We start from the raw sequence: 9,857 nt of genomic DNA, 5'->3' as shown, positions 1-9,857 counted from the left end.
GACACTGTGACCTGCTGGGATGGATGGGGGGGTATAAAAGGTTTATGGACTCTGTTCTTCTTCTGGTTTGGGCTCCTGCAGTGTGAATACAGACCAGGTTCCACAGAGCTGAGCAGACAAGTTGTTCTAAACAGAGAGAGCCGTGTAGGTAAGGTGTGCCGGGCAGGTGAGGTCTTTCATGGCTTGGAGTTTGTAGTCTGTATGTGGTAGTGTTTATTTGGAGATGGACCAGAGGTTTCTGTAGGTTGAGGTTAGTTGGCCTGGTTAGGCAACTCTCCTTACATAGAGACAGGAAGGATCGAGGATCTAAAGCTTCATGGTTGGTAAAGTGAATGTAAAGTTGTAGTCGGTTTAAACATTTTGAATGAAACATCTATAAGGCTGTGAATGCGGCTTAGATTGTTATACTTTATTAGATTCGTTCATTGATGCTTTATTTGTTGAAGAGAGATTCTGATTCAATAGCAGCCACTTAAGCAATGAGACATTTGCAAAGGTCTGAATAACAGATTTTGATGCTTTCAGGATGTACTGGGATGTGTTGATGGACTACTTGAACATTGAACTTTGGGATTCGGATGTGGCAGATGAAAGCAGATCACTAGCCTTCTCAGCTTTGAGCTTATAAATGTATTCTCTGTCAATAAGCTTTAAAGCCCGGGATAATTACATCTTCAATCCATGGAAAGATGAGTTTATAAACCATGTAGGGATAATCATTTTCACAATATTACATTTTTGTGACCGACTTCACAAGAATAAGAATGGGATAAATAGGTGATTAAATATGCCAGATTATTTTATTAGTGGATGATTATGCAAAATGTCATTCAACCTTATTATGACTTCTAGGTAGATGTTATCACAATGGCATGTTAAGAGAATAGGGTACATTTGGACAGTGCAGAAACAGCTGTAAGCTAGTTCCATCATCGGGATGATTACTCCTGCAGGCGCTTCATTCTTCATAATATTTTTGTCTTCTTATTAATGCTTGATCTTCAGAATCTGAGCCCTTACCGGTTCCTTCGGGAAGTTTCATGTTTCCCATTGCTTTGTTTTTTCATCTTTTTTTGTTCTTCTCTTTTTGTTCCTGTCTACCTGCCCTGGTCTGATCCAAATGAAATCCATCCAATCATACCTTGAACTCCAAATCATACCTTGACCCCTTGACCCCCACCCCATCGCCCTCTCCCATGACCTACCCTTCCGTCATTCTCTGGATCCGCGTGTCTCTTGCCACACTGGCCTCACGATGACTCCACATGCAAACACACATTCCCTGCTTTGAGATGGCAGAGTGCACCGAGGCCCCGGTTGCAATGGAGGAGAGCGATCATGAAGCCCTCTCCTCTTCTGATGAGCAGGACTCTGGCCCTGACTTTCCTCCTCCACCCCTGCACCACCACCACCACCAACAGCACACTGGGAACCATGACTTTGAACAGGTACTGGTGATGGGAACTTTCAAGTTGAATTGGCATTGGGGATGAGTCTAAGTGACCACCCTACAAAATATCCCGTTATGAACCAGCACCCACCACCTCCCTCCAATCATAGCGGTAAGTATCATGACTAACGAAGGACTGACCTCCATTGCTTAATGAGAAAGAACCAGGAATTAGGTCATTTTAGAGGCCGCCAAAGCTCAGCCGACTTTCATCATAGGATTTTCACATGGTGATTAATGGCACGCAAATTAAAACCTGATGGTCCTCTACTTGTTTTTACTGAAGGCCTTTCATTCAGGTGTATAATGATGGAGTCATCTCCCTCAGAGAGTCCGCAAGTTAGTAATTGTTCTGCGATATAAGCTTATCAATTGTTCTCTCTCTATGGCAGACATGGGCACGGCAGGAAGAGCTCAGCATGTTTATCGTAGGAACATGTTTTAAAGTACGCCAAATAGTTTTCAGTTGGATTTCTTTTATCATAACTTGTGCTTTTTGATTGTGCTAGCCAATGACCTCTGGGTGTGCTCTGGAATGAGGTGTGGTATGAGGTATGAGGTATGACACCAAGAGAATACCTTTACTAATACCTTGTTGTCCTACCGGAACGGATGTTTGTCACACTCTGTTTCGGATTCAGGCAGATGGCAGAGGAATTTTACTTGGTACAGAAAAGCTTTCTTATGTTTTTCTTTATTTCTTTAGGCACAACTAGTTTTTCCCCAACTTGGTGAAAAAGTTGTTAATGAAAGGCTGGCACTTCCAACGGTAAATACGTCAGCAGGAAAAAGTCATGAGCAAAACGAAAAAAAAAATCTTCAGAGGTGTCTGCAATATTTACTGCACCAATTACTGAAAGTTTAGAAGGCGTAATTGTCATTTATTTCTTCACTGTGCCTCTTTAAAGAATATATTGCAAGAATTCAATCTGCATTATATGCTTCAAACAACGTATTAACTCTGACACCACAACAATGCTGGCCTCATGGTGAGCTCAGACGCTTCTCCGTGGTCCCTCCGCACCCTTCCTTCTTACGTGTGGACCTTCTACCTCCCCCACCGACCCTCACCCTCCACCCAAACCTCCCTTTCTCATGTATCTCTGCCCGCTCCTTCCGCCATGCCTCGCCCGTCCGTCCTCTTCCACTCGGCCCCTCACAGCCGTTGAGTCCTTCGGAGGACTATGAGCTGGAGAGCATCATGGGGGGCCACCACCTACCCCACCCCCCCCAGGAGGGGCACCATGACCTCGCGGGCCCCCACCACGCCATCGACCTCTGTGACGCAGACAGGGAATGCGAGGGCCTGGATCGCCCGCACACCCCGTCTTACCTGCGGCCCCCCGTGGCGGGCAGCTCAGACTCGGGCTCCAGCCCCGTGTTGTCGTACGACGGGGGGGCGGAGGACTATGACTTGCCTTCCCCTAACTGCCCCTGCAGGCCAAAGAGCCCCTGGAACCGATTTGACCCCTATGAGTCTACTGAGGTAACTCCAGTGAGACGGAGGTTGAGACTCAGAATGTGTGTGTGTGTGTGTGTGTGTGTGTGTGTGTGTGTGTGTGTGTGTGTGTGTGTGTGTGTGTGTGTGTGTGTGTGTGTGTGTGTGTGTGTGTGTGTGTGTGTGTGTGTGTGTGTGTGTGTGTGTGTGTGTCTGGCTGTGGAGACTGACCTAGTTTGAGAACTTGGGGTGGCTTTCATTCATTCAGCTTGAGTGAAATTGGTTGTGATTGGCCGATAATGTCGCCATGACAGGCTTTTGATTGTCGTTACACATGTCAACACCGATGTCACACTTGGCAGGCTGACATTGATTGTTTGAACATGAATACTGTTCGACACATCAGATGTCATTGATGCTATCGTAGATTATATGGTATTTATGATATAATATATTATAGAGTTTTGGATGTTCTCAATGTTTTTTTTCTTTTCTTTTCAAGGATCAAGACAAAGAATATGTGGGTTTCGCCACTCTGCCAAACCAGGTGCACCGCAAATCCGTCAAGAAGGGCTTTGACTTCACACTCATGGTTGCAGGTCAGTAACGGCGTATGCTCAGGTCTTCTAATGGTATCTAGAGGGACTGAAACAGGTCTGTATTGACGTGTTGTTTCCACCCCCCTGAAGGAGAGTCAGGCCTGGGTAAGTCTACCCTGGTCAACAGCCTCTTCCTCACAGACCTCTATAAGGACAGGAGGCTGCTGAACGCCGAAGGTGAGACAGCGATAGGAATGAGTGACAGGCTTTGTTCGATTTTCATGTTGATTACAGTGATATTTAATGTGCTGTGTTTCATACCCTTTGACTGCTCTAAGCAGATTGATCACTTAAACGTAACGTTCACTCATTCTTTGTGCCATGACCAAAGAGCGAATCACGCAGACGGTAGAGATAACCAAGCACACGGTGGACATAGAGGAGAAAGGAGTCAAGCTGAAGCTCACTATAGTGGACACTCCAGGCTTTGGGGACGCGGTGAACAACACAGAATGGTAACTGTCACGTACCACACTTGAACTGATGACCAAGATATCCCAACACCTCAAATTCAAGAATGCAGGAAATATAGATGCAACATCTGAACAAAGATGATCATTCTGTTAAAAGATAATAATAATTGTGTTTTTCTTTGTGGTGAGTTGTGGTAATTGACGGTGGTGTGCCTCTGTTTATTCCTGACTGTTTCAGCTGGAAGCCAGTGGCTGACTACATTGACCAGCAGTTTGAGCAGTACTTCAGGGATGAGAGCGGCCTGAACCGCAAGAACATCCAGGACAACCGGGTGCACTGCTGCCTGTATTTTATCTCACCATTTGGACACGGGTACGACACGGTTGTTGTTCTTCCTTCTTCCTTCTTCTCTTTTCCTCTTTTACTTCCTCCTCTTTGCAGGACGAATTAATACTTACACAAAGGTGTCGACGCTGCAACATCGTCAACTTGGTGATGAACGAAATCAATTTTTTTCGAGTACATCCGCTTAAATCCGGACTATATTACTATATACAGTATTATACTATATTCCATACAAGTTTTTATCTGGCACAGTCATCACAATATTAAACTTTGCGACAACGCATACATTAGACGTATTAGTGTTCCACAGTAAAGCAACTGGGCACATGAATTGTTAATGCAGCAGCTGGCTTTTTTACTCTCTGTGGACTTGCATTAGCTTCATTGGTCGAAAAAATTATTGTTAGTTGCAGTATTCATTTGAAGCGAATGCCGACGCTGTATTTTCTGGTGCATTCAGCCGTGTAATTGGTGAACCTGCACTTTGACATTACAATATATGCGACTAAAGCATATACAGTAACTGTCACAATAAAATGGAAGGAGCTCCCTCTATTGGCCAGTTTAAGTTACTACCAATTACAGACCAAAAACAGGTCTACATTTGCACCAATGTCCCAATGTACTCTTGTACTACGCGACCGGAACCTTAGTTTTTCTTGCAGGGGTATTTGTTTGCATTGGAACTCAACCAAAGTATGTGCTGTGTTTATTTTTAGTTTGCGGCCTCTGGATGTGGAGTTCATGAAAGCTCTGCATGAAAAGGTCAACATCGTCCCCATCTTGGCCAAAGCCGACACGCTCACCCCCATGGAGGTCCGGAGGAAGAAAATCAAGGCAAGGCTTTATCTCCCTTCTCCAGAAAAATTCCATTGTCATCCCAATGTACTGGCTTCCATAATCCCAACCCTCCGTTTGGCGGGGTTGTTGCGGGCAGATCCGAGAGGAGATTGAGCAGTACGGCATCAAGATCTACCAGTTCCCCGACTGTGACTCTGATGAGGACGAGGACTTCAAGCAGCAGGACCAGGAGCTGAAAGTGAGTAAGGCGGACGGAGCAAACTGTGCTGCTGCATTGCTACACTGAACGCTGTACCGCATCGTAATCACACCATCATCACCACAGTACGGGGGGGGGGGCTGGTCGCTGGGGGGTTGCATATCAGCAAAAAGGTACTGTGTTTGATTCCCTTGTCCACAGGGACGTGCCTGTAGGTACTCTGGATTAAAGTGTCTGTTAAATTCAAGGTAATTTATTGTGACATGTCATAAACGTATAAGGGAGTACAATTATTTTGTTCTGGCTCCTCGGTCTAACAGCAAACCAGTTGTAAATATCTTTAAAACAGACAATATAATAAAAATGTATCAATTAAATAAAAATAGAATAGCAGCAATAATCATTTTAATAATAAAATAGTCACACATATATAACAGGCAGCCGGCCACAGTCCCCTAGAGTCCACTGTTCATTACTAAATGGTAAATCTTCATCCCCCTCTCTCTGTCCCCCAGGACAGCATCCCGTTTGCTGTGATCGGCAGCAACACGGTGGTGGAGGCCAAGGGCAAGAGGGTGCGTGGGCGTCTGTACCCGTGGGGTATCGTTGAAGGTGAGGAAACGATGAACCGTGGGGGAAGGAATCCACTTTCTGCTCCATGTTGACCTAGGCTCAATATGCTGAACCCACGTCACCGTTTGAGGTGATTCTCGTTGCTTTTCTAATCTTGTTGGATCGATCTATTGAATACAGCAGTGTAGGCAGTGGCTCCCTGGTCCTTCCTCACTCACAGAACAGAAACAAAATCAAGCAGCCACCCATTTCCCTGTAAGTGTGAAAGTGTAATTGCGTGACTCGTGACTTTCTCTATCTCTCTCTCCCTGGCTCCGTGGTCCTGGCAGTGGAGAACCAGTCCCACTGTGACTTCATCAAGCTGCGCAACATGCTGGTGCGCACACACATGCAGGACCTGAAGGACGTGACGCGGGAGACCCACTACGAAAACTACCGGGCCCACTGCATCCAGAGCATGACCCGCATGGTGGTGAAGGAGCGCAACCGCAAGTACGCTCCCCGCCGCCCATGGCCCATCGGTCAGCACCAGATGGGCCAGGGCAGGACAGGCCGAACATAGTGGCATTTGTGTATTTAAAGAATACACAATGAGCCTTAGAAGCAAGAAAGCTAAAACTTCTACTGTACCTTAGACTGTTTGGTTCCTCCATGGAACTCCTCTAATTTGACTATTTATAGTACATCTTCATGTGTGTCTGGAATAGTTAGTGAGATGTAAGTCGCTCTGGGCCAGACGTTTGTAGTTTGAAGCTCATATCATATCTAACAGTGAGTGTGATGTTAGTCTCTCTGGGCCAGGGATGTGTAGTTTGAAGCTCATTCTGTGTCTTGCAGCAAGCTGACCAGGGAGAGCGGCACGGACTTCCCCATCCCACCGGCGGGCGGGGGGGTTGACGGCGAGACGGAGAAGCTCATCCGAGAGAAAGACGAGGAGGTACAGAACACGGGCCGCCGTACGGACATGCGGCAACACCACGAGCCCGAGCCTCAGGCCCAATGCCCTAGCGACCAACACGAGCCCCAGGAGGCTGGGCCCGACCGGGGTTCGAACCCACAGCAGACAGGGAACGACATCGCTCTCTGACATGGAGTGAATTTAGCATCGTACTTAACAGTGACATGAAGAGATCCATGTTTTCCCGTTCTTATGTCCCCCCCTCTCCTAAAAAATTACGGCATGCCTGTGTTGAAGCCTTAAGGTTTTAAAGTAAATATTAAGTTGGTTATTATGTGCTTTTCCACATAGTCTAAAGTAAATGAAAATCCTGTTAATTGAAATGCTGTTTGTTGGCAACATGGAAACTCTATGCTCTTTAACCACACCCCTAGCCCCCCAACCCCCCGACCCAATGTTACCAATGTTAACCCTTATCCCGTCAAATCATTTGAGTATATTTGCATATTGGCGTATTCAAGAATGCATACACATTTACTCACACACAGTATCCCCCTCACCCGCAAACTGCCCTTTGCGATGGAGTATGTGTGTGTGTGTATATATATATATAGATACATATATATATCTATATATACACTCCATTGTATGTGGAGCTCGGCTGGCCAGCTGTTGATTTTGATGTCCGTGTCCGAGACAGGGTTAAGCTTTTAGGTCTCATGGCATAACGCCACGGTGTGTTGTGCATTTCAAAGGCAACATCGCTCATTATAACACTCCTACACAACAAGGTTACTGGAAAATAATAGCCAATGGGTTGGAACAATAAGGATATGACGGCCCCTTCCTTCCTACAATATATTTCCCCATCTGTGTTTTATATAGAATGTCATAACCGTGAAAGGTATATTTATTTTGAATATCTATTATTTATTTGCTCAAATAAACTATTTTCTGTTTGACTTCTTTTCAAATTGTAATAAATATTATATATATATATAGATTAATTAAACTTAAAAAAAAGAATAGTAAACATTGATCAACATACACTAGAAAACTAATTAAATTTCAACAAACCAATTCATAGTCAAGGATTTGGACTACTATTAAAACCTCACATCCATGCAGTTTTTTCCTGTTAGTTTCACTTGTTGTTTTGCTGTTGTTACAAAAATACAATCAATAATAGTTGCGAGGCATTTCCGGGAAGTATCCAAGCCAACAGCTGGAAAAAACTGGGTCATGTGACCCCTACCATTTTGCTGAGTAGTATTGATCCGCCATTCTTCAACACTTCAACAAGGGCCAGATTCCAATGACAGAGCTGTGCTATGTGGTCTCGTGTTTTGTTTTCTACACAATTGGTTGCTGTCCAATTAACCTCCCAAGGACTCATATGTAGAATAAAATGTAATGTTTAAACATTTAAGGGGCCCATCAAACCTGTTTGGTATTGATTCTACTTCACAGATGTATGATAAACTGACCAACCAGTCTACACAATGGACTGCACCAACTGGTTGAATGATCTATCCAACATAAACGCATGTGTCACATCACCATCAGTCTACATAAAACAAAAATATAAATATAGCTTGTTATGGCTTATCACCATCGGACCCGGTGGAAAAGTAGGGTATTTTACATAAATAAGAGGGCAATGAATGTATAGCTACACCATTGGAGGCAGATTGAACTGAGTGTTCTTGTGTGTGTTTCTCCCTAGCTGCGGCGAATGCAGGAGATGCTGACCAAGATACAGGAGCAGATGCACACGCAGAGAGACGCCTACTGACCGGCACCACTTGAAGCTCCAGTCCCCTGTGTCTCCCATCCAACCACGTTCGGGAGAGAAGACCTTCTCAACAACACATTCAGGGACAAGGGACGTCTGTCCCTTGGTTCCATTCAGCTGTCTCCCGTTTTCTTCCATCCTCAACTCATTGCATCTGCATATCAGGGACCAGGTGAGGAGACGCAGAGAGTAAGACACATTCCAGCTTAGTGTAGTTAACACACACACACACACACACACACACACACACACACACACACACACACACACACACACACACACACACACACACACACACACACACACACACACACATTTAAAAATGAGACAAACAAATCTTAAACTCAACATAACATTATGTTGTGTGTTCTACAGGTCTGTTAACTTAATAACACATTTTCCCACTCATGGTGTGAAGTTTACAGCTAAAAGTAAATGAACGGTGAACTGCATAGTTATTTTTAAGCATGTTTTCCCCCTTGTTTGTTTTTTCATTTGTCTATGTCCATGAGCAGATTATAATGTAATTTAATTTTGAATTATATAGTACCTTTTTATGATCAAAATAATGCAGTTATCTTGGATTTATTTGAATACACAAACTATGTGGCCTGTGATAGCCTGATGTACGAATTGATATTTCATTTTCTTTTTTATCTACAATGTTTTGTCTAATTTAGACTTTGTTATAGTTAATTATTATTTTTTTTGTTTTAGTTAATTATTATTAGTTAATTATTCCATGTCTATCTGTGACCCAAAAGTGATCTTTATTTGGTTTTGGCTTTACACTTTTTAAGACATGGCCCATTTTTGTTGTTTATTTTTGCCTGTGAGGGTGGGTCACATCATCTGCTATCAAGACAACTAATTATATGAATTGTTTATGAAGATATTTTATTTAAGGGAAGACATGCGATCATAAAAACAAACAAACATTACCCTTTATCTCAAGGTAATAATTGTCATTATTGGCACACACACATGAAACAAACAATAAATTAATTATATATATATATATATATATATATATGCACACACAAACACCTTATATTTTCATACATACCAATGTTATAAGGTTATATGTTTTGTGCCAAAGCAAGCAATGGATGTTAATTGTTAGTATTGATAGTAAATTTCCAGCCCCTTGTTCGCAACGGTATGTATGTATGTGTAAAAACAAATTTTTAATTATTGTTATGGCTGCCCTTGTTTGGTTTCTTCTGGAGGGCTAATTTTATTTTGTGTACACATTTCCCAACGCAACCTAAATGACTATCAAATAGAGAAAGTAAGACTTTGTTTCCTATTTTTAAATATTTTGCTTCTATCACTACTTTTTTGG

General features: G+C 43.4%; 1 protein-coding gene across 1 annotated transcript; it reads left to right on the top strand.

Annotated features, from left to right (window-relative positions):
- Nucleotides 1-2,636: 2,636 nt before the first annotated feature.
- septin4b (septin 4b) lies at nt 2,637-8,821 on the top strand. Its single transcript, XM_056610471.1, has 11 exons — nt 2,637-2,936; nt 3,391-3,487; nt 3,578-3,664; nt 3,819-3,942; nt 4,139-4,273; nt 4,966-5,083; nt 5,184-5,285; nt 5,762-5,858; nt 6,149-6,311; nt 6,657-6,756; nt 8,444-8,821. Exons 1-11 carry the CDS (start codon nt 2,652-2,654, stop codon nt 8,510-8,512), a joined length of 1,377 nt encoding a protein of 458 aa, XP_056466446.1. The 5' UTR covers nt 2,637-2,651; the 3' UTR covers nt 8,513-8,821.
- The last annotated feature ends 1,036 nt before the right edge of the window (nt 8,822-9,857 follow it).

This window comes from Gadus chalcogrammus, chromosome 16 (genome assembly GCF_026213295.1).
Source record: "Gadus chalcogrammus isolate NIFS_2021 chromosome 16, NIFS_Gcha_1.0, whole genome shotgun sequence".
NCBI classification, from domain to species: Eukaryota; Metazoa; Chordata; class Actinopteri; order Gadiformes; family Gadidae; genus Gadus; species Gadus chalcogrammus.
Note: the sequence above shows the minus strand (reverse complement) of the source record. Positions and strands in the feature narration are given on the sequence as shown.